Here is a 25318-nt window from a genome sequence, read left to right on the forward strand (position 1 = left end):
CCCTGGTTTCAGTGACTAACATTTCAGAGTGTGACGAAGAATTCTGCGTCTTCCTTCTCATCTCTTCATTTAAAATGTCACCTTTAACAAGTTGCATGCTCACTTTACCATTCGGAGCAGAATTAGTGAGAGAGATACGAAATGTCTCCCAAGAATCTGGTAGAGTATTTAGCAACCACAATCCTTGAACCTCATCTTCAAACTTGATTCCCATGCTTGACAACTGATCCAGAACTCCTTGAAATTCATTCAAGTGATCTAATACTTGTGACCCCTCTTTGTATCTCAAATTCATCAACATATTCAACAAGTACAATTTATTGTTGCCAGACTTGGAAGCATACAAGGATTCAATTTGATTCCACAAAGCCCTAGCATGAGTCTCATTAGCAATGTGATTATAAACATTATCATCCACCCATTGCCTAATAAAACCACAAACTTGTTGGTGTTCAAACTCCCATTCTTCATCTGTTTTAGATTCTGGTTTTTGTGTAGAGAATACGGGTAAATGTAGATTTTTGACAAACAACAAATCTTTCATTTTGCCCTTCCATAGATGGTAATTAGTGCCATTCAAACTTATCATCCTAGTAGAATTATTTGCCTCCATCTTTCAAGCAAGTTATAACCAAATACCCAAAACTGAGCTCTGATACCAATTGATAGGAATAAAACACAATTCCCTACTTGCAAGAATCAGAGGAGCAACAATATCCACTCACAACAAGTATTAACACCAGCACAATAATACCCAATAGCAGCGGAAAAATCACATAAACCAAAAATTATAAGCAAGCTAACACACCAAGATTTTTAACGTGGAAAACCTCCTCAATGAGAGAAGTAAAAACCACGAGTCACCAAGACTAGGATATAGCTTCACTATGATGAAAAATAGGGTACAAGAGAGTCACAAATTACTGCACAAAACGTGCATACAACAAGTCAAACAACCCAAGCTTCAAAGCTTTCAAAACAAGAACAAGAAGATGAAAATACCACAAAAATAGAGCTACTGTACGTGGCCAATATCTCCAGCTACAGATGTCGAATTGAAGATCCGAACGGTGAAATCAAAGAACCAGATGTGTAGAACACACTGTCCAAATTTGAGCTCGCTCCAACGGTTAACGAATCTGCAGTGACCAATTTACAGAGACAGCTTTGTGTATGTGCGAAAATGACTTTCTCTCCTCTCTTCTCTCTAGTGTTTGGTGTTCTCCTTGCAAAAATGACCTCTCTCTCTCAACCCTAACTCACCTCAGCCACTTCAACTAATCATGGGCTTGGATACTAGCATTTGGGCTTTTTCTCCACATAGGAAGGGAGCCCAAAAACCCAACAATCAGATGGATCCTGTTACTCCTTGACTTGGAGCGATGTCAGTTATATTCATGGAGATTGGCGATGCTTGCATAGATTTATCATTCTTTGGATATGGCTATCAATTATGAGGTGGATGACTTAGCAGGTTATATCCCTCTTCTTCTATCCTGATATAATAGATTTTTAAACTAGTGTCTCCCAAACAGAGACACGTTGTCATTTTCGCTAACTATGAGATATGGAAATTATTTTAAGTTCTTTGGAATTTAACGTATCTTTTTATTTAAATCATTCTTAAAAGTTTTGTATCATTTTTGTTTCCTTAGGTTGATGGGACAGAGATTGCAACAATGGAGGCAGCAGTTGGACTTTGTCTCTTTTGACAAGGTATATAATTTATTATTTATTTTTAATTCACTATTTATTATTCTTTTATACTTTATTGTCTTTTCAATTATACACTTATCATTACAGTTTCAATGAACAACTTACGATTTCCTGCAATTGCAAGTTCTTTCACCGCTGTGGATTAGGAGTGACAGTGAGAGGTTGAGTTGGATGACTGTGGTGCCTATTGTGTGCTTCCAGTACATAGAGTTTTACCATAATGACTAAGTGTTGCATCAGTTTGGAGGACAACAGCACATTCCAGAGCCACTAGTAAACATCGACGGTCTATTGCATGTAAATGTCAGACGTGATGACAAGTGGTGGCCAACCAAGCATGTTGATTGGTATGGTGCTTGGAGAGCACAATTTGAGAGTGAGTCTTAGGCGATTGGTATCCTGACAACGGATATGCGACCGTCAATTACATAAGTTCTTGTCTCGATAGGATGTAGTGTTGGTACATGTTCTTGTAACCATATGTACGTGGATCGGATAATTGCCGCAACAGTTAGGTTATGTGTCTCTCTCAAAACAACATTGACGAGTTTAGATATGTTAGTTGTCATGTGTCCATACCGTTTGCTCGAATCACAGTGTTGCAGCCACACTTCATTTTTGAAGGGGTTTATCCAAGTAACCATTTCTTGTTTTTTGTTTCTAAGAGCTCTCAAGTAGTACTAATAACCTTCCTTGGTTGGAGAATATGCAACATTGACCAAGTCTTGCTTCTCTTCTTTAACTTGAACTTAGACATGAAGTTCGTAGCCATATGACAAATACAGTAGACATGGTATGCAGAAGAAGATGTCCACCCATTTTTCCTGCCTTAATTGCTGTGCAAATTGCTCCATCCCTATTGGATATTAAGGATGTCTTGTTGTGGGGTAACATGATGACGCAAATTCTTTAAAAAGAAAGACCAAGATTCTGTTGTCTCTGACTTAATCAGTGCAAATTCAGTTAGAAGGATGTTTGAGTTCTCATCTTGTGCAATGGTCATTAATAGAACCCCTCCATATTTTTCATTAAGATGAGTCTTTTCATCAATAGATATAAGAGGCTTGCAATATTTGAATGCTTCAATGCAAGGGAAAAATGTCTAGAATACTTTATCAAACTGCATAGAGTTAAAGTTTCGAAGATCAACTCGATAATATGGACAAGTTGGAGATCATGCACCATACTGGCCAAAAGGCAATTTATCACATTCAACAACTCAGAAGTTGGTGGTATGACTCTTCTCAATCTCCATAAACCTGAGCAATTGCTTTTTGTTTTGCCATTCAAACCTTTCTTTTTGATGCCTTGAACTTGTAACTTTTCTCCATAGCTTCCTGAAGTACCCTTATCAGGTTGCAATCTAGTTGTGCATGATTTTGGGACATAAGTTGTTGCTAAACATGTATGATGTGCCTCACACTTGCGATTCTCCTAGTATCTAAGGTTTTGATGATAAGCAACCTGAATGCTCTATCTACAACTAGCTGCATAATGCTTGCAACGACAGTGGTACTTCATTTGATCAAACTCAATATTCGATACTCAATGCTTCTCCGAATGTTGTAATTTTTTGATGGCTAGGTGTACATATTTTCTGTTATAGAATCTGTGCTCGAGTCACAACTCCACACTCCTATCTATGTTGTAGTCATCAGGGGTCTCGAGACCAAAAGACAATGAATCAAACTTAATAGCATCAAGGTCCAATGTAGAATAATAGCTTGGAACTTGCGAACGAGGGGAAGAGGAGGTGATGGCAGAAAGATGAACTGTGATTGCGTAAATCCAAAATCTTGTGTTTTTGGAAGGGACTCCATCTCATCATTACTGTAGTTTTCCAAACCAATTTTTATCCAATCCTTGAACGTCTATGAGTCTTCTGAAAACTCAGCACTAGGGGGTACAAATGATGCTTCCCTTGGCTGTGGCTCGGTCCCGGCATAGAACTCGTCATGCATGAACATGAAGACGAAAAACTTTAAATTATGTCCCTGATCTTAATGTAAAGCTCCATCACTTGTTGTACCATAATCTTCTCATGCAATTCGAACATAGCACGAATATGTTCATCATCTTTAAGTCATAACACACTCTTTGACTTTCATCGACAAATAAAAATCGAAATTCTATTTTTCTTATGTGTTTCCTCCCTAGTAAATTCATGTTCACCAGAGTCAAACTTTCTAACTCAATCAATGAATGTAACTCCCATGTTTGCACTGTAACTCAATCATTGCATTCAAAAGATGTACTATCATCGTTGTGTCTAATTGTTGCATTTGGATAAATAATAACATTAACGCATTGAGTTGCCATTTTGTGTTAACTTTAAGAGAAAAAGGTGAAGAATGAGAGATAGAGATGAGCAGAATGATAAATAGAGGTATGTAGTTGTGATTAATTTGCTATGCTACTTTGGTATTTATAAAGAAGTTTTTGAACGTTAATGCTTCCATTTTCACAGGCACCAGGTTCAAAAATATTTTCCATTTTCTCTATTATGGTCTCTAAAAATTGGAGAAAATTTCTCTATAATTTTGTTAGTTATAAAGACAAACCTGTCAGGAAATGCGAAAATGCTATCTCGCAATTTCTGTAGTGTATGTTTTTATTTTTTTTTTTGTCAGCAAAAATGTAACTAAATATTTAAAATGGTAAAATTTTGTGTTTCGATTTATTTGAGTAAATAATTAATTTATTTTATTTAAATAAAAAGAAGCCCATTCAATAATAATGTCTCAATAGTAAATGCTAAATAGAGAAAATAAATGACAAAATTTGAACATCAGTAATTCAATGAAAAACAAAAAACTCAAATCACTCGATGGTTTTAGAATGTTTAAACTATTAAATGGTCCCATATCAAAATATATTTTTCAAGTTTTTTAATAACAGCTAAATAGTTCTTATCTAATTTTAATTACAAATTAATTCTTTATATATTATTTAATTATAAAATTTATTTTTTATTTTATAGATTATTGTTTTATCATTTATCTATCATGTTTATTAAAATAAAAAATAAAAATAATAACGAATTAGATCTTCCATCAATCATAATAAATATTTTAGCAATTCTAATCAATTAGAATTTTATCCTTGATCTGTTACATCCGGATAGATTAGTGATATTGTGTTTGTTAGATATTCAATCGATTAGATGCACAAAACAATCGATTGAATTTCTAGTTTTTCACAAAATTCAATCGATTGGAATTGATACACAATCCATTAAATTTTGCAAGGCATGTGGATTTTTTCTTATTCAATCGATTGTTCATGTTACCCAATCAATTAAAGTTTATTACATGCATTGTAGGTTAACAGTGGACATAGGCCTGTAACAGGTATTCGCTTGTTTTTGGAAGACAGAAAGAATGACTACCTGGAAATCCATCTGCAACATCTTGCTAGTCTTTCCAGCATTATTCAAATCTTTGATAACCATGACCTTGAGTATGCAGATAATTCACTTAACAAAGCCTACTTTAAACTAGTTAGCATTCAATTAACAAAGTCTACTTTAAACTAGTTAGCTCCAAAATGTTTTCACATGTGTGCATTGCCCTAGTAGAATGCCTTGATTCTCATACTGGAGGCTATGCATGCGTAATGACAAAGACCTGGTTTGAGGTTAGGCTTATTAAAAGAAAGATAGTTTTTTTTTTTAGGCTTGAATATTCAATTTTATAGTCGTCAATAATTCGTAGATGGGAATGAGATGGTAAGGGGTTGCATCAGATTGAGACCTCATATTGTTTTGAATACTTTAATTTATTGGGTAACATGAATAATATTGATTAAGAAAAAATTCACATGTCTTTTAAAATTTAATTGATTGTGTATAGATTCTAATTGATTGAATTTTGAGAAAATCAGAAATTTAATCGATTGTTTTGTGTATTCAATCGATTGATTATCTAATAAATACGATGTAACGAATCAAGGATAAAATTCTAATTAATTAGGATTGTCAAAATATTTATTACGATTAATGGAATATCTAATTCGTTATTGTTTTTTATTATCAATAAATATGATAGATAAATGATAAAATAATAATTTATAAAATAAAAAATAGATTTTATAATTAAATAATATATAAAAGATTAATTTATAATTAAAATTAAATAATGACTATTTAACCGTTATTAAAAAAACTTAAAAAATATATTTTGTTATAGGACCATTTAATGTTCGAAACGTTTTGGACCATAAAATCTGATGTCTTCTTATACAATTATTCACTTGTTTTGCTTCATATTTTGCTTTTGTAAAAGCTTAAAATAAGAAAAAAAGAAAGAAAAAATGAAGAGTTAATAACCAAATTAGTTCCTAAAAAATAAGACATTATTTAAATTCGTTCCTAAAAGATTTTTTCAATTAAATTGGTCTTTCAAAGATTACGAATTAATCATATTTGTCTTTAGTTACGCCACTCATAATTTTCGTCAACCGATTGATGATGTGAAATGTTAACTGATAACATACATGATACATAACATGTTCAATTAAACGTTGACTAAATATGTTTACAAAAATTTATCAATTTAGTCAATAAGTCATATTAGAAATAGAATTTTTGTAATTGAAAAAAATAACTAAATTAATAAATTTTCATAAACATATTTAATCAATATCTAGTTAGATATATTAAGTATTATATATGTTATCCTTAACCTTTTACAATATTAATATTTAAAAAAAAATTATGGGACAAATATAATTAATTTATAATTTTTAAAAAACTAATTTAATTAAAAAAAATTTTAGAATAAATTTAAAAAATATTTTATTTTCATTTGACTATTAACTCGAAAAATGAATTACTTGTTCACACTTCCTAGTTCCCAGTCTGTGGCGGAGAGTTAGTTGATCTCGAACAAAGGAGTGGCTTTAATGGTATAAATAGGTTTGAGCAGCGAAAAGGATTTCAGAGGAAAAAGGGTAATAGTGCCAATTGGATTCACACATCCGCAAAAAGCATCAAACTTTCTTTTACCCTTTTGCTTTCTCCCTTCAATTATTTGTTCCATCAATTCCTCTTTTGCCTATTAACAGCTTCTCCTTTTTTCTCTCTCGTTTTTTCCCCTCTTGTTTTTTAAATCGTGATTTTGCAGGTCGCTTGAAATGGGGAAGAAATCCTCCGCTTCACTCAAGAAGAAACGTTCCAAGCACTCCTCCAAGTCTAAGGTTGGTACTCTCATTTAAATTCAATCATTATTTTGTATCTTAGGGTATTTGATTTTATGCTTCGAATTACAAAATTTTAGGAAAAAGAAACTGAATTTCTGATATTGCCCTGTGTTTTGCGAACTCAAGAATCTAGTGGTTGTTTTATCATATACATCAGCCTGATAGGAAAATCCTTTTCTTTCTGGGATTAGGTTTTCGTTTTGGTTTTTCAATGTAGCATTTTTATGTTGTTGTTGTTGTTGTTGTTGTATGAGCACGAGGACAAATTTGATTGGTTGTTGGGTTTTCCAATCAAAATTGAGTGTGGGTATCCCTGTTTTTGTGCTCAGTAATGCAAATTCATCATGAATATCTACCTAATTTGATGTTTTAGACCAAGCCAAGAAGTAAAAGTAAGAGTCGGAAATATAAATCCAAGAAGGTTCGCCGCCGTGATGTTTCTTCTTCTAGCTCTGACTATGATGATTCAAAAAGTTTGCACACATCAGTGTCCTCTAGCTCTGAAGATAATTACAGAAGAAAAAGGGATCGGTCTCGCTCAAGAAAAGATGTGAAAAGTCGGAAGAGGGCTAGGAGACGTTCATACAGCAGTGACAGCAGTGAGGACTCTCACTATGCTAGGAAGAGGAAAAAGTTGAAGAGAAAAAGTGAGCCTGAGGTGAAGGAGAAGCTTTACAAGAAAAAGATTAGGAAAGAGGTAAGTGTTAGTTCAAGAAGCAGTGGGTCACGGAGCACCTGCTCTTCATTTCAGGGTGGGACTTCTGCCGGTGATGATGATCAATATGAGAGTCACAGGGGAAGATCACTTAGAAAAGAGAATGAGAAACAGAGATTGGAGAAAGAGAGAATTGGGAGTGAAAAGAGTAGTAGATATAGGCCCAGAAGTAGTTCATCATGCAGTCGATCTAGTGAAAGTAGTTATGAAAGGACCAAAGAGAACTTTTTTGAAGAGAATTATGTAGGTGAGAGCAATTCGAGGAGGCTCCGATCAGTTATTACTGTTGTAAAAGAGGCAGAAGAACCTAGGGAATTTTCTAGAAATGATAATAAGGAGGAGATTTTAGATGATTATGATTACCCTTGTAGAAGTAACGGCAGTAATGAAGGGGGCGCAAAAAGAGAGGTGGATCATCACACAGTTCCCACAACGGATGAGAAATTGAGTGTTGAGGGTGAGATAGGAGACAAGAATGTTGATAGTGCCGGGACAAGTGAATATCTGAAGAAGACGAGTGAGGCTTTTGAGGGTAATCTGAATGGTGATGACTTGGAGTCAATTCTAAGACAGAAGGCGTTGGAAAACTTAAAGAAGTTCCGAGGTGGGATCCAGTCTTCTGCAAAAATTTCCTATCAGAAAAATAAATTTATTAGCCAGGTAAAGCAATCTTGTAACCATGGTGGAGTTCAAGGTAAGTCTAATGTTAATAACGAGGCTTTAGGGACAAATTTCGATAATAAAATCTTTGTAGAAGAAACTAGTTCTCCTATTGAGAGGAGAGGTTTAAACGCTCATCGAAGAAACAGTGATTTGTTAAACATGGACAAAGATATATCTGGTTCTGCCAAGAATCACTTGACCTGTGCGCAAGAAAAGGTTAGTGATGCATATAAACCCACTGAAACAATCATAGAATCTACCGATTACAGGACAAAAAACCCAGAGTCGACCACACCAGAGTCTACCCATGAATCACTTCAAAGATGCTTATCACTGAAGCAAAAACCTGTGTCTAGACTTTCTATGGAAAAGTCATTGGTCGCAGAGGGAAGTAATGGTGGGGATACTTCCGAGGCTTCTCACATTGCAAGTCATAGTAACATTGATAATGTTGATAACAATGAAGGATTATCTTCTGCTGTTTCTAAGCCTTCTAATAATGGACAAGATGAAATCGAGGAGCACTCGCAGTTAGCATTCAAGCAAACATCTGCTTCACTTGCACCTCCTAATGTGAAGCTTCCAGTGGCTGAAGGTGGTGCAGAAAATGCAGCCAGGACCACTCAAGCTGCAATTCAGAATGTTAATAACAGTAGCAAAGATGTCGATGAGGTGAGCAACTCCACTAAGAATAAATCTGGCGATGAAAACTCATCAGTAGAGAATAACTCCGGAAAATTGCAAGATGAATCCAACCATGATTCGCAGTTTGAGCGGAAAACAATGAGTTTGATGAAAGGTGGCGAAATGGTACAGGTGAGTGTACAATCATTTCTTCATTTCTGAGATTCTGAATTTTTCAAAGTATGTCACTTTGGAAAATTGGATATCTTAACAATTAACAATTCAATGTATCTCTAGATACAATTCATATTATGATACATCGAGTTATGCATGTAACAATTCTGTCCTTTTTTATATTTCTAATCTAATCGTTTGTGATTGTCCAGGTTAGCTACCAAGTTTATATCCCCAAGAAAACTCCTGCATTGGCTAGAAGGCAACTCAAGCGATGATGACACATCCATTCTTGTGGTGACAAGTGGCTTCGAGTCGATTTGTTCATCTACTTCGGTATACAAAAAGAGTAACACTTGCGGAAAAGCCAAGAAACTCATGGATAGACCATGTATGAACTCTAGAACTTGGTCAAACTGTATTAGCTGTATTTCGTTCTAGTTGATGTCTTAGGTGACCATAATGTAGTTTGCTACTGTTTTATTAATGGAATGCATCCATTGCACCATGAATACCTTTGGAGTTGCTGTCTTTTTAGTAGATTCTAAAATGTTTTCTAGATATTAAGGAACTGTTAATCTGCTTTGCAGATTGCAGTTTCTTCAGAGTTCCACCCTAATTTCTTGCTTTACAGCTACAACTTCTACTAGTCCATACTGCTTGAGTAACTTGAATTCCACTGAGCATAGAACTGAATTTGAAATATTAAATTCAACTCCTCTGTCCAAACAAAGAAAAAAAAATCTGAATTTGAATGAATGAATGAGTTCAATCAAAATATCTCTAGACCATGGGCATTTTTTGATAGAAAAGAAGAAAGGGCAATGCCAAAAATGGTTAAGTTGAGCCTTAATGCCTAATGTCAGTTATATATATTTATACATATTAATTTATATGTTTTTTACTTAAATAATCAATCACTATAATAATTAAATCTGACATAATAGAATATAACTAAAATTCTTTTAGTAGGATAGTAAAAAATTGTGAGCATTAAATACGAATTTCTTTATAGGATAATTGATGGAATAATAGTCGAATTAATTATTGAAAGATAAGACTTTTTTAAATTCATTTTTAAAAGATTTTTTTCAATTAAATTAGTCATTCAAAGATTACAAATTACTTATATTTTCAATAATATTAATGATGTAAAACATTAACCGACAACATATATGAGACCTGTCATGTCTAATTAGATGCTAACCATATATGCTTATAAAAATCTATCAATTTTGTCGTTAAATTATGTTGAAAATATAGATTATATAATTGGAAAAAAAGAATAAATTAATAGATTTTGATGAATATATCTAATTATCGTCCAATTAGATATGTCAAGTATTGTATATGTTGTCAATTAATATTTTCTATGATCAATTAATGACAAAAATTATTAATGGAGTTAATGAAAGACAAATATAATTAATTTATAATCTTTAAAAGATTAACTTGATTGAAAATTTTTTAAAAATAATTTTAAAAATGTTCTATTTTTTAGGAATTAATTTGAATATTAAACTGATAATTGATTGTAAAATTTAGATTTAGAAGGTTTTTTATCTTTTCCAAAAATTTTCACAACTCTCCAAGAGTCAAGTCGTTTGTTGTGACTTTTAAATTAATAAAAAATATTAAAATAAAAAATAAATAAATTTCTAATTTTTTAATTCAAAAATTTATAAATTTTTTATTAATTAAAAATATAAAAATATTTTTTATTTCTTAAAATATAAAATACTTAAATTTATTTGTCCAAAATATATAAAAATAAATTAAATTTTTAAAAAATTTAAATATTTCACACTTTAAAAAATAGAATATTTTATATTTTTAATTTAAAAAAAATTATTTGTATCTAAAACAAAAAGTTTGAATTTATGTCATTTATTCTATTTTTTATTTAGAAAAAAGGACAAATAGGTCCTTGATCTTTTGATCTGCAGACATTTAAATCTTGAGAATTTGAAAATACATTTAAGTCCTGACTTTTTTAAAATCTAGACATATTGATCTCTTATGTTCACTTGGGTCTGTCAGACTCAACGAAAAAATCAAACGTGACTCCGAGTCCTGACCTGATTGATACCGATACACACATAAGATAGTTTTTAAAATTGAACGAATTAGACTCGAGAATCGATATATAAAGAGGTGAATGACTTAAATGTATTTTTAAATTCTCAAAAATTTAAATGTCTGTAGATCAAAAAGTCAGAGCTCAATTTATCCTTTTTCCTTTTATTTAGAGTAAACACCCAATCCGGTCCTTGTCCATTTTCACGAAGGACAAAGCGATTCCAAAAAGAGACACTTCCATTCTCAACTTTTTTATTTTAAGACAATTCGATCCTTCTGTTAAAAAATTTGTTAAATAATAATAAAAATTAGTTTTGTGAGGGGTTTTATTTGTATTTTGTTGGGGGGGGGGAGGTTTTAATCCTCCACAAACTATTAATAAGTTTATTTTTGAAAAGTTCCTTCTCCAACGGTGGTTGTAATACAAATACCTTTTAAAAAAATAACATCGAATAAGAAATGGAAAAAAACTTTAATGTTAAAATATTGATATTGGTGATAATGACAATAGAGGAGATAATGATGATGATAAAATAATGAAAATAATATAAATAGGAAGAATAATAATGAGGATGAAAAAAATAGTGGTAATAGTAATAGTAATCGAATATATTATTAAAAATATTTTTTTGAAGGTTTAAAACCTTCACAAAATACAAATAAAATTTTTACAAAACTAATTTTTATTATTATTTAAATAATTTTTTTAACAAAAAAATTATATTATCTAAATAAAAATATTAATGATCGAAGTGTTTTTTTTTTTTTTTAACAAAAATTGCTTTATCCTTGGAAAAAATGGACAAGGACGGACTCTTTTATTTATCTGGAGGAACTAGGAAGTCGAAGGCAAAGACTTCAAGGTGCATTAAAGAAACAGAGAGCGCTTAGCTGAAAAACAGAAAAACGACAACAACCAACCGCGAGTGACGTCGTTTCGGGGAAGGGCGATGGTGTTCGCATCCAATCCCTTAGCCCTAAGCGTTCCCGAACCCGCCTTCGAATCCTGGCTTCGGGACTCCGGCTACCTCGAAGTCCTCGACCACAACACCTCCGCTACCACCACCACCTCCTCTTCCTCCTTCACTGGTGACCCCTCCACCTCCGCCGCCACCCCTGCTTCTGGATTCTTCGTCTCCCTCTTCTCCCGCCTCGCCATTCTCTTCTCTCTCCTCACACTCAACCCCCTCGCCAAGCTCGCCGCCGAAGACTTCGCCGGCGACACTCCGTCGTGGTCTCGCGCCTTCGTTGGCTTCTCCGGGTCTTACTCCTTCCCTTCTTCGTCCGCCCAGGCGCGATTGAGGGTTCACGAGAACGTTAAGCGCTATGCTCGTAACTATGCTTATTTGTTCATCCTCTTCTTCGCTTGCGCCTTGTGAGTGGGATTCTTTTGATCTTTGCTGTTTTGTGGTTAAGATTGAGTTGGGTGGGTGTGGTTTTTTGGGGGAAAATTCTGTTTCTTTATGCTTATCTATGCAGATTGTGCATATGAATGTGTGATGATGCTCTGAGTTGCACAATTTTAGTAGTTTTTTGTTATTGTTATTATTTTTTAGGTGCTTGTGGTTAATGTGTTTAAAGTGGCCGAATTTGGATTTTTAGTTCAGGTGTATACTTCTAATTTTTGTAAATTTTGTGCAGCATGTTATTGATATTTTTAATGAAGTTAGAATTGGGGTATTTCTTGTATTAAGGTGGATGCTTCATGGTTGGTTGCTATCTTCTGTTTCTCATAGTGTGGTTTTAGCAGTTTGGTGCTTTTTCTTTCCTGTGGTGTCTTAATCTGCCTCTTGTTGAGTTGTTGTATTGCTTTTTGCTGCTGTTGTTTGATTTGAATGTGTGTTTCTTTTATGGTTTGCAGGTATCAGATGCCAATTGCTCTTGTTGGGCTGATATCATGTTTGGCAATTTGGGATTTCTTCAAGTATTTCAATGACAAATGGCAATTGGATCAATATCCTATAACTCGGCAGTGTTTGCTTCGCCTAGCCCAATGCGGTGAGCTGTAATTTCTACTGGCTTAACTAGATAATGGGTGAAAAACAAATATTTTTCTTATGAATTCTATGAGTTTTATTGGGAATGTAACTGTAACATTCAAAGATAGGTATGTGCTGCTTGGCTTGGCTTGAATTAGAGGTTAATATGTAAACAGAAGTTAGTATCCAGCAAAACCACAGCCAAGGGAATGGGTTTGGCGGAATCAGCGGGGTATACAGAGAACAAACACAACATGAAAATCTCAAACTATTCCCTGTGTAGCATATGAAATAACTTTTGTGGCATTCTCTTGCATAGAAATAACTTTCTACTGATCTCATATGGCATCCCTTAGTTTCTGCATACATTATCTTTTGGTCCCCGATGAAAATTTGGGGGAACAAATTAGTCTATTGGGACTTGGAAACCTTGGAGTAGTCCCTCACCATTAAAAGGGAGAGATATTAGTTTCTTTTGTTTGTTGAGAGAGTTACATGGAATTTATTTTTTTTTTAAAAAAGATCTTTAGATGCTAACTAAATGGGCATTTAATCTTTCATATATTCATATGTATGTGTATGCTGAGGTAACTGGTGTCTGTAGTACATTGTTTGTGAATATGTTAGAACAATTTATCTAACTCAGGTTTGGATCTTATGTTCTGCAGTAACAGCAGTTATTCTAATTTATTCCAATGTCCAAGTGGCCCTCTTTTGTGCCTTAAGTGTCAGCTATGCAAGTGAGTGTTTCTGAGTTCATAGTCCTTTTGCTACCTCATTTCTTTTATCTTGTCTCCTATATCTACAAGATTACTGAAAGAAGGTTCAAAAACTCTGTAGGCATGATTCTGCATGCTGCATTTAGGAAGTTGACCCCCGCAAAGCAATTGCCGCCCGTCGGCAGGGGTAGGTGATTGATCAATCAGAGAAAACAGCGAAGCACCCGCCTTCATCAAGCACATTTTACTCCGATGATTCAGTTGCAAGGGGCTTTGGCTCTGATTATAGAAGGATTATGCAAGTGCAGAATTAGGGGGACAGTTAGTGTCTTAGGTTTTGGATAGTGGGCCTTTTCCTCCCAAGTCCCAAGGATATGGGGCTCAGGGGCTCAGGGGCTCCTTATAATCAGCAGGTTGGCGCCTTTCATGAGTCAGGAATCCATTTCCTACTTTCTTATTATTTAATTTTGTATATTTTTAGTTTTTAAGTGCTAGACAAATAAACTTAAAAGAAATTTGGAAATTTGGAAATTTTGATGTATACAAGAACTTTGGCATACTGATAAGATGAGATCATTTATATATTTTATTTGTATTCATTTTGCTCTCTTGTTATGCACATTTTTCTACCTTTAAACGAGGTGTGACGTGTGAGATTTATATATTTACACAAGACGAGTCTTAAAATATTAGATGTTCACGTATGGCGTTGTGGTTGTGTGGTACGGGATATTCCGCTTTCTTCAACTGTTTAGATATAATTTAAAATGGTGGAATGGTGAGGATTGGGGGCATGTGGCCTTCGGTGGAGGAGAGTATGTAGTATTCATGGTGGAGCTTCAACGGGATTGAAAAGTTATATTTTGTTTGTTTTTGGTATATATGTCTATCAAAACATAGACATGGGAGTATACAGAAGTATATGTATAGTGTTTGTTTTGTATTTTGTATTTTTTGTAAAATGGTGAGATACAAATTTTTAACTTGGACACTATTTTTTTTTATAATTTTAGCCTTCTACCTGCCGTTGGTTTGGAGCTTCGATGGTACTGTCCTCAACCGGCATGGTACTGTCCTCAACCGGCAATTCGGCTTCTTCAAAGAGTGTTTCTTCTATCTCACCTTCCCTCATGTGCCTTTGTTCTTGTTCTTTAAGATTTTCACACATGTGCCTATGTCCTTGTTCTTCAGGATTTTTGCAGATGGAGAACAACCACCGATGCCCTTTCTACATCTTTGTAGTCTCCTTTTCTTACCTCATTGTCTTTCTTGCATCTCATTGCTTGTTGTCTTAACCTGTATTCTCTGAGTTTGAATTTTTTTTATTTTTATCTTTTATTGAAAAGACTGAATCTGTATATTTTTTTTATTTGAGTTAAAATTAAAGTTTTTGTTAATCTTATATCTCTTAATTTAATTTAAATTGTATAAAAATAGAAATGAATGCTTCTAAATCATTTCAAAGACCACATTTCTATGAATTTAATTTTTATTATTATACATATTGAATTTTAGTTTGAATAAGAGTTTTGTAATTTCTGGGTTTGGTTTAAAAGTGGTGGTAGTTTTCGATAATTCTGATAGAAAAATGAGAAAAGTAGAAGCAATGATGGTGATGCTAAAATAATAAGAGTAAAATTAAAATTTTAGTATAATAATAAATGGTGTATTCTGTCTTATTAAATACAATATAAAATTAGTGTCTTTTTAGGTCTATATGAATGTGTTTGTTTCTGTGAACATGACACAGAGACATGGATAGTACACATGTAAACGTGTTTGGACAGAGAGATATGGACATTGGATACAGTGTCTCTGGGACACTTTTTTTTTTTTTTTGTGTCCACTTCTAAACGAAGGACACTGATGGATACGGAAATAAGATGGTGGACACGGAATTTTTAATAAAATTGTTTCTCCTTTTTGTCCATGGTTATTTTTCATTATTCCACTATTACCCCTTGTATTATCTTGTGAAAAACCCTAACATTAGCTTTTCTTCACGGTCATTTTCAGGTACTCTCTCTTCTTCTTACTCTCTCTTTTCATTCTTCATCTTCTTCTTGCTCTTTCTGTCATCGTCTTTTACTTCGATCTCTTCTTCCTCTTCTTTCACAGTAATATCTTCTTCTTGTTCTTTGTTTCTGTCTCTCTTTCTTCTTCTTGTTTTTTCTGATTCTGTTTTCTTGTTTTGTTTACATATGATGAAGCTAATTTTCATATCTGGAAGTACATGCTATTTCTTCTCATCATTTACAAGGCAGTAGCACAGTAAGACCTGTTGATAGGGTATAGTAAGGCAAACTAAATTATGTTGTTATAAATAATTAAAAAAAAAACACTAAGAGTTCCTCGTAGCTATGGATCCAGAAAGTCTGTTTAAAAAAAAAAAGAGTTAAAATTCAGTTTCAGTGGATGAGTGATAGTTTAATGTTAATAGGCATATTTCTACTGAACCAAAGGAGGACAATGATATCAATAATTTTTTTTATGAGAGCACCCTTTAGACATCTTTGTATAAAACGGCAAAAAAGTGGAAGGCTTATTTTGCTACCAACCCTTATAACTGGACTGCGAGAAAGAAAATGTCTTTCATTCGCTCCCTTACAAGACACTTCAAAGAATAAATTTATAACAATCCATCAAACTCCCACACAAGATCCAACATCCTTTTTGAGAAAGTGTCTTAAACTGAGGAACTCTCTCTCAAACATAATATCTTTGAAGAAGAAGTTTGCTTCGAAGATATTAATCAAACTATAGACAATTGGAAAATACCAAACATTTTCCATAATGAACTATATGTTCCTGAAGAAATCAAATGTGACGGCAAATCTGATTACATTATCAAAACTGTTGAAAACAACATTCCTCTAAGGCACGAGTCTAGTGAGAAATTCTACGCACCTTCTAAACAAACAATCTATCCAAGAATATATCCGAAAATATAAATATCTTCATATAGGATGTATTCAAGTAGCAGTTAAACTACTTATTAGAGAAGGTTTAAATGCATCCATTCTCATGTGTCTAAGAGATATTAGGCATAATAACTTCCATTATTCCCTCATAGGACCAGTTGAAATCAGTCTAGGGCATGGTCCGGTCTATTTCAATTATTTTTTCAACAAATCTGTGAGTTTGTTAGATAGAAATATCTAAAGCTCACTTTTTTTTCTCAATATCCGACTTCATGGCTTGGACATGAATGAAGGATCCATTCATGCAGCTTTAATATATAAGATTTAGTACAAGGTCATAAATATTTGTAATTCTCGAGTCCTTCTAAAAATAACCGACCGTAAAACAACTTTGTTTGTCACGGATATGACAAAGACAAACGTCACTCTATCTCGCCTTATCAAATGAGATGAAATTGATCTTCTTGAATCTTAGGCAATAGACAGAGCCACACCTACTCTACCCATACAGGCACCCCCAATTACAAGAAATTAAATAAGAGAAAATTGGAAAAGTTGAAATCTTCTTTGACAGAAGAAATTCATTTTCTTCGAGGTCTGAAGCAGCATCTACTTATAGGTCTGACTTCGCCTAAGCAAGGAGATCTTTCTCTATAAGGTCTCATTCCTCTCTTCCTAATCGACAAATTAGAACAATCAACTCTGAAATCAACCTAACCGGATTACAAACAAACTCTAGTATTCCTAGACCTACCTATTTACCAAAAAGAAGAGGATGTAGACCAACAGTCTATCCAATCGCTCACATATTCCTCTTTACATGATGATGCGTACTGAAGAATTTGTTATAGATAAGAAATCCTTACGCAAGAATGTTAACTTTGAAGAATGAAAACTTTAGAGGGCATGATACTTACAAACGTTTAAGGCGTCTCAAATTTCACATTTTAGGGAAGAATATTATAACTTTCTTCAACAAGTCAAAATGCATATTCCATTCTTTGAATGGTTCCATGCATATACTATCAAGAATAACATTGAGTATCCCTTCAAAACAAACATGAGTATAGCTCATTCTGCAGATGTCATAACAACCTGGAAAGTGAAAGAATGGAACTTAGTTCAATCTGAAATTCCCCCAGTTGGACAATTTGTCCTTAAATCATAGGCACAAAAAAAATTCTACTTATAGCTTCACCTCTCAAAACAAAAAACCTCGACGAAGCTACTGGGCCTAAAGACATAAAAAAAAAAACATTATAAAACAAGCCAACTATACAAACAAATACTTACAAACTTTAGGACATAAATTAAGTTCTAAAATTATCAATCTATCTTTACGAAACTTCTACATCCAAACCTTTAGAAAAAACCCTATTCAAAATTTTTAAGATTAGCCAAAAAACTAAACAAAGCCTCCGAACCTCCATACTAAAACCAAATTCAGGCCACTCCGAAGTTCTTATAAAAACCAACCATCTCATCAGCCAAATAATTATACCAGAAATTTCTCAGACAACAGAATCATCCAACAGAGTCACAAGACAATCAACAAAAGAATCCCTTAACGTCATCAATGAGGAGTCACATGACTTTGAGGAAAGTCTTGAATCACCTAGAGCTAATCTTATCATAACCAATTCCATTACAAAATAGAAAGGCCTCACTAAACCTTCATCACAACATTATCTCTAGACCACAGCTCCTGAATTGTCTCTTGAAGATCGAGAGTTAGGTTTCAATAGCTTCAATGCCAACAACATCTATGAATAAAACATAAATAAAAAAAATCGAATACAATATCATACATATGTTACAACATATGATAATGGTTTGTACAACCTATCAAATAGTCAACGAAAGTTCTAAAAAAGTAGTAGCAAGCGTCATAAGTGTTAGGATTTTCAAGACAACTTAAAGGATTGTGAGATAATTATCTTATTGATGATCGAAGGACCTCAATCCTTTCCGCCATTATGATAGTGAGCCTATTCTTGATAACAATGGACAAACAATTACAGATGCTGTTAGCACTTTATTCTTCACCATAGCAAATTGTTTCATTGGTATCCGTCCTCAAGGAAGGATTGATTTGCGGAACTTCTATCTAATCTTAAGTGTAAATTCTTATCTGACTTTATATGGTATAAAGATACCTTCTTAACAAGAGTATATACAAGGGAGGATAGTCAACAACTTTTTTGAAAAGAAAAATTCTTAGCCGGTCTCCCAATCCCCCTAGGAGACAAAGTAAGGGATAAAATTAGGAGCTTAACTTTGGATGGGATCATTACGTATGACTTCTTAAGTTACGGACAGTTAATCTCCCTTATTCAAAAAGTGACCTTAAAAATTTGTCAAGATGACAAAATTCAAAGGCAACTAGCTCGCGAAAAAGGCCTAGAACAAGAAATACTTAGGATCGTTATGCGAACAATTTGGTTTACTATCTTGTAACAAGTGAAAGACTACATAAACGCCTTATCAAGATGTAGCATAAGTATTTCTATCTTATATATGTATGTATGTATGTATGTATGTATGTAGAGAGAGAGAGAGAATAATGAGGGTGTATATTTACCAGTTATTTTTATATAACACTACATGGATTATATATGATGTACATTATCAATTTAGTTATCTGTTTCTTATGTTTATTTATATTTCTGTTCGTGAATGCTTGGTTATTTTACTTTTTTAAACGTTTCAAAAAAAAAATTTACCCATAAAAACGATAATGCTCTAACAAGGCAACAAGTTCATATATTAAATAGTAGATAAAGTTAAGGAAAGTAAGTTGGTGACAGTCGGCTTCTTGTATGACAATGATATATTGAGAGTTGGGTCGTTACAAATCACATATTCTAAAATCAAATCAGAAATCATAAACTAATAACATATGAACAATGTAAAGCTCAAACTTTTTCATTCGAATTTGTGGATTCCATTAAATTCTGAATTTGAATTCTATATTTTATTTCAATATATTTTTTAATTCTGACCAATAAAAATAGAATCAAAACTTTAAAATTGAGAAGAACTACAATTAATATTAACATGCATTGATAACTCATTAATATGATAAATTCACTTTTGATTAGAAGAAGAAAAGAACAGAGTGAAACGCACTAAAAAGAGAAGATAAAACCGTAATGAGGAGAGGAGACAAACAATGCTAAGAAGAGGAGAGTGAAGGTGCTGTGAAAAAAGAGAACTTCTTTGTTTTGGCACTTAGAAGTTTTTGGTTATTTTCAGCAATATTGTGTATGTATATAATATTTTCCTGTATTTACCGTGGATAAAAATAGTAAGTGAGACTCGTGTACAACTACCATTTTTTGTAAGGAGCTTCTTCTACGTGCGTGGGTCACGTTTAGGAGCAAACCCTAGGAATTCAAACTTTCTTGTCTTGTTCACAAAAGCACAACCTCCACTCCGCACAGCTCTCATTCCCTCTCAACTCAACCTTCTCATCAATCCTCCGGCGAAGTTCTCTCTTTCTCACATCCTCTCTCAATCTCACTCACTCAATCATCGCCGTAACCACCATTCTCTTCTCTCCATCATTATCCATTTTTCACCACCATCAGCCACCACCATTGCCGGCTCTACCATCAACCTTCTCTCTCACTCACTCTGAAACTCACACCCGCACATTCTCTTCTCTCTCAACCTTCTCCTTTTCTCTCTCCAACCACCCAGCCTTCACCGTCACTACCATCCTCTGAGCCCCTATCTTCATCGCCGCCGCAGCTCACTCCAAAAATTTCCCTCCAAAAGTTTCCTTCCTTTCTTTCACAATTCACACACTCGAAAGAGGGTTCCCACTTCTGAAGAAGCTTCTAGAATCTTCTGATGGCTTCATCCTCGCACGGCGAGCAAATGAAGATCGTGGCGACCCAGTTCTGTTCTGATGATCAGACTCTCATTGCTGTAATTTTCAAACCCCCCTCTTTCCCTTCCCTTGTCTCGCTTCAATTTATTTTCTGATTGTTTTCTAGGGCACGTTTTTTTATTTCCTGCCCTGCTTTCTTCCTTGCTTCCTCAAAAGGAATAAGGTTGCAACTTGCTATTGGAATTTTTGTACTTCGTTAGCTCATTTTATGATATATATCTGCAGATTAGTTGTGAATTTTGATTAGTTTACTTGCTTCCTTTCTACTGGGTTTGTTTTAGCATATACGAAAGACTATGACTATAATGAAGGAGATTGCAGTTGAATTCGAGAAACACAACGAATCTGATAAGGTATTTCAATTCATTCACTTTCTTATATATATATATATATTGGAGTGTGAAATTTTGATAATATGGTAAGTGCAAAATAGTAACCATTCACTTCAGGTGAAGGAGTTGGAAGATGCTGTTTTGGAGTTAGCTGATCTCTCTGAGGATAGTGTGCATCTTTCATCAGCAGTTCAAGCTATTGCAAACAGATACCAGCCAAAAGAAGAGGTTGTGAATTCTGGATTCCATGCTTAGAACCTTTTTTTGGGTACTAAGTATGAGTTATTATCTGTTACTATCATCTAACCCTACCATTGTCTCTGAATTCTAACTTGCTTAAAAATACAGGTGAATAATTTTCGTAAGTTACTTGAGGATGAAGTGTCAAAATTGAAGAGCAAGTCTACTAGTTCAGATCCTAATAGTAATCCTTTGGTTCGCCAATTTAAGGAAGCTGTATGGGTATGTGTCTTCTGACTTGTAACTTTTGAAGATTGCCTCTGGCGGCATGTTTTGGTTTACGATAGATGGAAATGTTTGTCTTTATATCAGAGGTCAGTGCACCTCCCTATTTTCTTAGTTTGGAAATAGTTAACTATTATTTCTCTCAAGATATTTTATTCATAAGATGAGTAATGGTAATTAAGTTCGAAGATTTGGGAAACCCTACCACTCATTTTATGTGTTTTCTTTACTGTTTAATGATTTTAAGTTCTGGCCAAGGTGGATAGGTGATTTGTGTCTGTCTGGTAAGAACAGTTTCCTGCAATGATATGAGCTCTCATCCTTGTCTTACAAGAGTTTGACACCTGTGAATAGAAGGATACCTTCCCACCATTGGATAAATATTAGTGTCAACATTCTTTTGATTATATAATCTCATACTTATGCACATTCTAACCTGCATTATGCTTTGTAATATTCTGTTTCCATTATCTTTTTTGTTAGAATTTTTTTTAATTTAATAAATGCTATAGCATTTTACTATGACATACCTACACTTATTTGAGTTTTTCTTCTTGCTTCCTAATAATCTAATGTGCTTGCTATTTATCTTTTGTCTTCAGAAAGTTCATCATGAAGGGCAGCCAATGCCAGGAGAAGAGCAGGAGGACATTGTAATGACAAGTACCCAATCCAGTATTTTGAATATGACTTGCCCATTGACTGGAAAACCTGTTACTGAGCTTGAAGAACCAGTTCGCAGGTACCACATATACCCCTTTGATATAATGCCGCGTTGGTTTCCAATTTTTTATCTTTTTCTGTTAGTATTTGAAGTTACATATTTTAATTGAATAAACTATGATTGATGATTCCTCCTCAATGTTTATTTCATGACATATATGTAAATTTGGTCAATTTGCAATCAATGCATGTTTAGTTTTCTCACTTGCTAGACAGATGAGTAAATGTAAAAATTGGCAGTGTATTGAGTTAGAAAATTGTTTTGAACAAGACAAGTGCAACGTTCACTAATTCTTAGTTGGAACTGTGTGATCTGTATTTGGTTGAAACCGTTGTTTCAAATGAAAAAAAAAAATGCTCGTCAAAATGATCATTAACGGATATTGAGCATGTTTAGCCGGTTGCTGGTGGAGTGTGGGATTGGCTTAGATTCTACCCTGCTGAATTATCTAGGACATGGGATACAGCCTGCCCATTTGTTTTATTATCCTTCACCTCTCCTATTTTAGATTGGGCTGGCTTTCAGTCAAAGGCTGAAACCTTTATATGAAACTCCAAATGAGAAAGACATGCCTATATCTGTTCCCGTAACCATTGGCCTGTTTTTTTCTCACTTGTGCTCCCATTTGCTTGGTAAAATTGTGATAGAAATGTTCTGCCTTATCCTGCTCAGAGAAATCCTGCTTATAGGATTTCAAACCATGATCTCCGGGGCATAAGGGAAAAGCTTTGTTGATGAGCTGTAGACCTGCAGTTACAATCTTTAGTGATTTTTGCAAGAACAACAATTTGTCCCTTAATACTCATTCATATTTTAGTAAAATACAGTCTTCCCCAATATCAGCAACTGTGCAACTTTTTATACTGACCCCTGATTTTACTAGCTAGGTCAATAGGTCGGGTAGAGTGGTGACCTTGCCAAATCTCTTATACTTAGGAAGTTCATCACAGCTCCTGGATTTTGGAGGAACATATCATAGTAAATTCAGAATTTAGCAGGCCAAGGTTTTCTCGTTGTATTTGATGGTGAATTTAGTGTTACTAAATTCCTGAGATAGCTGATTAACTATATTTTGGATGCACTTTGAGTAAGCACCGAGGTAAGCGAAAGATACAACATCTAGATACAACAAACAATTGGAAAGTGACTCGAAGAAAAGATTAACTGAAGTTTTGAATGTTTGCACTGTTTAGTGTTCACTCTTTAGGATGAGTTTTGCTTTCATATCAAGATGGGATAAAAGATTACTAAAAGTCTCTGTGATTACACCAATAAGGGTGAGTTTGGCATGTGAATTAAAATGTGGGAGAAAATTTCAACTAACGGTGAAATGCATGCTTTCTAGCATGTAGAAGAGCTTGTTAATAGGTTTCGTTATTATGCATGTTACTCATTTCTATTTCATTGTTGCAGTGTGGAATGCAAGCATATTTATGAAAAGAGAATAATAATGCAATATATAAAGTTATCCAATCGATGTCCAATATCAGGTGGATCATTGACGTCTGATAAGCTTCACATTCCTTCTGCATCGTTGCGTTGCTCTTTGACTAGATCTTTCATCTTTGTGTGTGTTAGGTTGCCCGAAGAAATTGCATGCAGATAGCGTGGTGCAGGATGCCTTGTTACTGATTGAGATTGAGGAATTGCGCAAAGTGAACAAAGAAACTGAAGTGGAAGACTTTACTCTCCTTAATGAAGACGATTGATGATTGATTGAGTAAATCAAGAGTAGGATTTTGTGTATAAACTTTCAGTCTTGAAAAACTGCATGATGTACTGATTATATCCCATGCACACACTTGGAACACTTAACAGTTAACATCAGCGAAGTTTATATGATGGTTTTGTATTACATAATTTATCTCATGCTCAATGGTTCAGCTAGTTTTGCATGCTATGCCTGAAATCTTTTCTGTTATGATTTTGCTTCCATTACGCTTTTTCTGGTAGTTCATTTGGAAGCATCAGAATCAAAGAGTAGGTTCCAAAATTAATTCTAAATAACACGTATAAATGCTTCTAGTGGTATAATTTGTTGCAATATGAATGTCCAATCAAGGTAATTTTGGATGGTTCAGTGTTAACTGTTTTCACATTAGAGAGTAAAGTGTGATTTCTCATCATTTATTTCATATGTGGGACCAAGAATAAATATAAAAAAAAAAACCATTCAAGAATAGAAAGATCATACTTTATTCTCTAAAGTGAAATTCAAACTTTAGAAGATCCAAATCCTTGTAAACGGTGTCTAGTTTTTTAAGATAGACTTTGCATTTAGGGTTTGACTGTTTGAGCCTCTCTCTTTTATATATACATTACTATATTACTATTAGTAATATATATGAAACATTTTTATTATATTGAGATATTAATTGTGGTGAATATTAATATTAGAGTTATTTATTTATATCTTTTTATTTTATATTTATTTTCTCTTTCTTATTTATTTATTTTACAATATATTATCAACATGAGACTCTGATCAAAATTTAGAAAGACTCAGGTAATAAATTTTTATTATGTCAAAGTTCTCTCATCTTGAATTTAATGCTCTTGATATATCTAAAAAAACTACTTATCATGGATATTATACTAGATGATGAAATCCATTTTTATTCAATAGATTTTGGAGAGCTGAAAATAATGCATGCCAAAAGGATAAAGCCAAAGTTATGATCTTCGTTCGTCGTAATTTTGACCAAGGATTGAAAAATGAATATTTCACACTAAAAGATTCTGCAGTTATATGGAAAAATCTTGAAAAAAAATATAATCATCAAAAGACAATGATACTTTCTCAAACCTGATATGAGTGGACGCATTTACGTCTACAGAATTTTAAATTTATAAATAAATATAATTCAAATGATTATAATAGTATTTTTAATTGATAGTGCATCAAAATTACTATATTATACTTCTAGTTACCAAATTTTCTATGACCCCCCAAAACTGCAAATTTAATAATAATCTTAACCATCCATCATTTATTTGTCCATGGATTATGTAAAAGAAAATAGCTCACTTAGAAAGTCAAGACACTTGGAAGATGTTGAAATTGAATTACTTCAAACTTAGTGACAACGATTATTTTAACTTACTTTTGTACT

At 33.6% G+C, this 25318-nt stretch overlaps 3 protein-coding genes across 3 annotated transcripts; all 3 read left to right on the forward strand.

Annotated features, from left to right (window-relative positions):
• Positions 1-6568: 6568 nt before the first annotated feature.
• On the forward strand, positions 6569-9650 carry LOC130944598 (uncharacterized). Its single transcript, XM_057872985.1, has 4 exons — positions 6569-6666; positions 6840-6912; positions 7289-9109; positions 9304-9650. Exons 2-4 carry the CDS (start codon positions 6850-6852, stop codon positions 9367-9369), a joined length of 1950 nt encoding a protein of 649 aa, XP_057728968.1. The 5' UTR covers positions 6569-6666; positions 6840-6849; the 3' UTR covers positions 9370-9650.
• Positions 9651-12032: 2382 nt separating this feature from the next.
• LOC130945145 (PRA1 family protein H) lies at positions 12033-14465 on the forward strand. Its single transcript, XM_057873839.1, has 4 exons — positions 12033-12545; positions 13032-13168; positions 13818-13889; positions 13990-14465. The coding sequence occupies exons 1-4, from the start codon at positions 12121-12123 to the stop codon at positions 14061-14063; spliced, it is 708 nt and encodes a 235-aa protein (XP_057729822.1). The 5' UTR covers positions 12033-12120; the 3' UTR covers positions 14064-14465.
• Positions 14466-20187: 5722 nt separating this feature from the next.
• LOC130945895 (E3 SUMO-protein ligase MMS21) lies at positions 20188-24090 on the forward strand. The gene is made up of 7 exons (XM_057874588.1): positions 20188-20722; positions 20966-21037; positions 21134-21244; positions 21365-21478; positions 22084-22223; positions 23619-23695; positions 23784-24090. The coding sequence occupies exons 1-7, from the start codon at positions 20645-20647 to the stop codon at positions 23912-23914; spliced, it is 723 nt and encodes a 240-aa protein (XP_057730571.1). The 5' UTR covers positions 20188-20644; the 3' UTR covers positions 23915-24090.
• The last annotated feature ends 1228 nt before the right edge of the window (positions 24091-25318 follow it).

The sequence above is a fragment of the Arachis stenosperma genome, chromosome 8, assembly GCF_014773155.1.
Source record: "Arachis stenosperma cultivar V10309 chromosome 8, arast.V10309.gnm1.PFL2, whole genome shotgun sequence".
In the NCBI taxonomy this organism is placed as follows: Eukaryota; Viridiplantae; Streptophyta; class Magnoliopsida; order Fabales; family Fabaceae; genus Arachis; species Arachis stenosperma.

Coding starts and splice junctions, on each gene's coding strand:
- LOC130944598 (XM_057872985.1), top strand. CDS start 6,850: ATGGGGAAGAAATCCTCCGCTTCACTCAAGAAGAAACGTTCCAAGCAC. Junction 6,913..7,288: donor AGCACTCCTCCAAGTCTAAG/GTTGGTACTCTC, acceptor TTGATGTTTTAG/ACCAAGCCAAGAAGTAAAAG. Junction 9,110..9,303: donor AAGGTGGCGAAATGGTACAG/GTGAGTGTACAA, acceptor GTGATTGTCCAG/GTTAGCTACCAAGTTTATAT.
- LOC130945145 (XM_057873839.1), top strand. CDS start 12,121: ATGGTGTTCGCATCCAATCCCTTAGCCCTAAGCGTTCCCGAACCCGCC. Junction 13,169..13,817: donor GCTTCGCCTAGCCCAATGCG/GTGAGCTGTAAT, acceptor TATGTTCTGCAG/TAACAGCAGTTATTCTAATT. Junction 13,890..13,989: donor CTTAAGTGTCAGCTATGCAA/GTGAGTGTTTCT, acceptor AAAACTCTGTAG/GCATGATTCTGCATGCTGCA.
- LOC130945895 (XM_057874588.1), top strand. CDS start 20,645: ATGGCTTCATCCTCGCACGGCGAGCAAATGAAGATCGTGGCGACCCAG. Junction 21,245..21,364: donor GATACCAGCCAAAAGAAGAG/GTTGTGAATTCT, acceptor TTAAAAATACAG/GTGAATAATTTTCGTAAGTT. Junction 21,479..22,083: donor AATTTAAGGAAGCTGTATGG/GTATGTGTCTTC, acceptor TTTTGTCTTCAG/AAAGTTCATCATGAAGGGCA.